The sequence below is a fragment of the Cannabis sativa genome, chromosome 4 (assembly GCF_029168945.1).
Source record: "Cannabis sativa cultivar Pink pepper isolate KNU-18-1 chromosome 4, ASM2916894v1, whole genome shotgun sequence".
Lineage (NCBI taxonomy): Eukaryota > Viridiplantae > Streptophyta > Magnoliopsida > Rosales > Cannabaceae > Cannabis > Cannabis sativa.
In genome coordinates this window covers 7,444,400-7,449,287 of record NC_083604.1, presented here as the reverse complement: position 1 = coordinate 7,449,287, position 4,888 = coordinate 7,444,400, and the positions used below count along the sequence as shown (strand labels likewise).

At 32.8% G+C, this 4,888-nt stretch overlaps 1 protein-coding gene across 1 annotated transcript; it reads right to left on the bottom strand.

The window, feature by feature from the left end:
• Positions 1 to 2,723: 2,723 nt before the first annotated feature.
• On the bottom strand, positions 2,724 to 4,165 carry LOC115713153 (stemmadenine O-acetyltransferase-like). Its single transcript, XM_030641638.2, has one exon. It carries the CDS (start codon positions 4,014 to 4,016, stop codon positions 2,724 to 2,726), a length of 1,293 nt encoding a protein of 430 aa, XP_030497498.2. The 5' UTR covers positions 4,017 to 4,165.
• Positions 4,166 to 4,888: the final 723 nt, after the last annotated feature.

Sequence of the window (4,888 nt, the reverse complement as noted above, 5' to 3'; positions counted from 1 at the left end):
GAAGACTTGTTGAAGCCTTACTTCGGGAGGAAGTAAGCACTCACACTTCAAAGACGAAGGGAGTTCGGGCTTGAAGGTGTTTCAAGAAGTCAGATTCATAAAGTGGATTACAAAGGATTGCGGCAATACTTTAGAGGGAGTCTAAACTTGTTTAAGTCAATTGTCTTTGTAATTTTGATACTTTATTAATTGATTTCATTCTCTGGGCGTGGCCCCGTGGACTAGGAGTGTTCGTGAGGACACTGATACCACGTATAAATCTCTTGTGTCAAGTTATTTATTTTTCTGCAAATACTTTATATTCTTCCTGATCAGTTTTGCTGTAGCAGAATTACTTTCTGCTGCTGCAAACACTTACAGTTTTTATATTTTCTTATATACAACTGACATTTGCAAAAACACGGTTTTTCAATTACTATCCTTGGGACCACTTTCCTTGATTTTTCTTAGTCATCTTTCGATCATTTTCTTTTCTTCTGCTTGTATTCTTCCTCTCATGTCCTTTTACATGAGCTTTAGTTTGTAAATCTACTCCCACACTCAGTTAGGTTGTTAAAGGTCAAACAGGTTATTTGACCATGTATCGCAGGCTTCAGACAATGCATGAACTATTTAATCAGCAAAGGTCAACAACACCACGATAGGCATAAGAGGATAACTATACAAACATCATGTAAAACTCATTCACAATCATATCCCATTGTCTTAAACCATTAAATATTCCAATCAAAGCCCTCATGTGAGATGGATTAAAATACTGCTCGCTGAAAACTCTCTCCAAATCTGTCCAAGTCATCCCATCAGTTTCCACTGTCCCAAAAACTTGATGGTCAGTTTCCTCTTTTCTTGAATTTTTACTTTATTTTTTAGAAAGTGCCCATTCTTGACTTTTGACCACAAATTTTTGAGCTGAAAATGTAATTTTGACCCATTTAAGGCAATCAGAAATCCAACAAAGCTTGTAGAAGTTTCTTTTCTTCCTTATAATTACCTATTTTTGTCTTAAAAAAGGCTTGAAAAATACTAAAATTACCAAAAATTGAAATATATTGACATTTCTCGTGAGAAACAAACAAAAATAAAAACTAAGCATAAATTTGAATAATAAAGTGATAAAAATACTAAAACACACACTAAAATGGACTCTGAAAATGCATAAAAATAAACCTAACAAAAACTTTAATATACGCAAGGCATGATAAATATGACTCTCATCACTAAAACCAAAGACAAGCATATTTTCTTTATTCTAAAAAAAATCGACAGCATAACAGTTGTAATTTGATAAAACCTAAAAATCATAACTTGCATAAATAAGTACAAAAGTATATTTAACACTCTGTGCCTCCACGGCAGTCCAGAAAAATATCTAAATTAAGTTTTTAATTTTTTAAATATTTTATAAATCAATAAAATTGTAATATGTCAAATGTTATTTGTCACAGTAAAAATCAAGTTGGGTCTCTACCTCTTCTAAGTCGTTAAACTTTATTTAAAATGACGACCCTAAGCTCTCAATTCTCGAAATCCAATTGTTTAGTCTAATCTTAATATCACTTTCACCTATAACTATCGAATGACTAAATATTTATAATCATTGTATTCTACATTCAAAACTGAGTCCAACAACACATAACATGACTATATTTAAAATTTGGAGTTTCAAAACCTCATCTAAGCAATGCACATTAACTATCGTGGCGATAAAAATCAGTGTACTGAAAACATCACTGAAATAGAAGTATATATATCAAAACTACCATCTAGATGAGTAGATCACAACCATGCCAATCATTACTCAAAATGATACACGATATCACCGAAAAGTTACCAAAAATGAGCAAAGCTACAAAAATGTCACTGAAAAAAGTAACAAATTTGGCAAAATAGTTTAGTTTGCATTGTACTCCTCTACGTGTCGAGTGTAGTGTTGAAGGAGACTCTTAAAATGGACACCACAGGTGATCAAAAATTGCGTTTAAAGTTTGAATTTCTAAACTTTAACTCGCGATCTTGGGGTAACGACATCGAAAGAGGCTATGGTGCTAGGGGATTGAGGTCGATGCCTGAGGATTTGAAGGCCTGGATTGTGTGCTCATCAGAGCTACGATGGAGGTGGTGTTAGTGGATTTTTCTTTTGATGTTTTGAACAATGAGAGAGAGGGGGGGAAAGATAGAGAGTGGGAGTTGCTGAGGATGATTGTCTGGAAGAGAGTGTTAAAAAAGGTTAATACATGGAGTGGGTCTCACTCTATTTGTTTTATTTCATTTCATCATTTTATTATTTTTGAATTGACCGAATCTTCACATAAATAAAGTATCAAGTTTTGCATGATTTAGTTTTATTATTATGAAATATCACTAATTATTTGGAGGTGTTTTAGTGGTAGCAATGCTCTATATAAAATTGAATTTAGTTAGACAAACAAAAAAAAAGGTAATTACATTCTGATTCACACATAAAAAATATAAAAAAAAAAAAAAAGAAAAAAAAAGCCCAAACCCCTAAACATCTGAAGTTACAAATAGTTTCTCAACATGCAAAAGATTGCATGATTTATTTTTCCACATGCAAAATAAAAGCAACTGAAAGAAATTAATTTCCTTCTTCCAAAAAAATACTAAAGAAATCACATTATAACATACACAAACTCCCATAATATATCCATGTACTTCCATTAAAATAACTTTGCATAGAAAGTACGTACAGTGTCATAAAATGATCATGAAGAAACGGCTTTGAGAAACTCCTCATCAGCTTCAAGCTTAGTCATTTGTTCTTTGGTCAATGCAATATACACTTCAATTCCATCCCCAGATTTACTATCCATAAAAGCTACCACATTAGGATGACACAGTGTGGCTGAGCTAACCCACACTGGATTACCCCACCCAAAATCAGCTTCATAAATAGGATACCTACACAAACTAGTAAAGCTTAAAGATATGTATTGTCCTCCTCTCATCATTATTCCTCCACCATAACCAAGCAATAAATCCATGTACACATCTTCTCCCTTTTTAACTTTATCCAAATACTCCATATCCAACTTTTCTATACCTTCTCTAATTCGCTTCACCAACTCGAAACCCTTCTCTTTTCCTGAACTTAAGATTGCAATGCTACACCGACTAATATTTCCAAAGGAATATTCAGATAGTTGTGGTTCAAGTCTTGTTCGAATATTCGCTGCGTGAATCATTGCGAATCCTTTCTCAGTTCCCTCCAATAATTCGTCGTTGATCGCAGCCACATAACGATTCCATATGAAAGCCGATAGGGACTCGATTCTCGAGGCTCGTTTTGATGGAGAGGATTGGTCATTGCAATTGTGTTTTGATCTAATATCCTCAATCACATCGGCCTTGAGTAGAAACCTCTTTGAGGAGATATCTTTTGTGACCCCAACAGTTAAGTCAAACACGGGTTCAACTTTTGGAGGAAAGAGAGTTGAGGCAATGAACTCAGGATGAGGCACTTGATTGCCTTCGCCACGAGCGAAGGCAACCCAAGTTTTGGCAAATAAGATGCAAGACAATGCATCTGCGAGCTTATGCGAAATGCATAAGCTCACAGCAATTCCACCGCATTGGAAGATGTTGAGTTGGACACCAAGGAGAAATTCCGTGATGGGAAAGAGTTGAAAAGGAAGGAAGTTGCATATTTCATTGAGGTTTGGATTATTGAGTGTGTCGGAAAGACGACTCGGGGTGGTGACTCGGGCAACCGAGTAGGAAACTCCCTGATCATTACAGTCGACGAATCGATCATCCATGATTCGGCCAGCTAAAGGGTAATAAAGGGTTAAGACCTCTGATAAAGAAGTCTTAATCTTGTTAGATATTTTGGTAAAATCATGATCGTAGTCTTCTAAAGGGTAGTAGAAGACTAAAGGACTGTAGGTTTTGGGACTTGCTTGGTCGAGAAAGGATAGTTGGTAATGGCGAAGATGGTGTGGTGTTGGAGAAGATGGTTTCACAATTTCCTTGGAAATTACTTCAACTTCGAACTTCATTTTTCTTTCACTTTTTTTATTATTTCTTTTGATGAGTAATTCAACATTGGTTAACTTTAATTTATATATACAGCTCCAACCAAGTTGTACATATGTTAATTGGTATTTTTTTTAATTGGAATATTGTATATAGACATAGCTTTTATCTTCAATATTCATTGTTATTGAGTAATGTGACATACATTTTGTATAAGGACGTATTTTATTTGCTGGTGGCATCTTTCTACGGCATTATCAATAAGCTAATATGAGCTTTTTATTTATTATTTTAAAACATTACAAGAAATGTAAGATTTAAAGTTTCCCGCATACCGAATCAAATGTCCGTTAAATCAATTAAAATTTGACACATAAATTAATTTTTTATTTATAAAAAAATTAAACCTCTATTAAAGTCAAGAAAATAAGTTAACATATTTAATATAAATTAGATTAGTTGATGTCTCAAATTTTGATAGGTTTAACATAGTATAGGACACTAATTTTTAACAGAAAATCTTGATTCTCGCATACCGATATATATTTATATATATAGAATTAAGTTGTTTCTCTTATAATACTTTGCGAAAATTCCAACACTCAAATATCATTATAAAAAAATTACTTTTAGTGATAATATTTTAATCATAACATAATTTTTTTTTTTTACTAAATATAATTTTTATTGTAACTAAAATTATATTTAGTCACAGAAAAAAGTTACTTGCGACTAAAACATAGTATTTAAATACAAGTTGTCACTACAAAAAAAAAAAAAAAAAAAAAAAAAAAAACCTACTTTTAATTAGTAATAATTTTTTAGTCACAACATAATTTTTTTATGGCTAAATATGATTTTTAGTCACAACAAAAGATACTTGTGACCAGGGCCG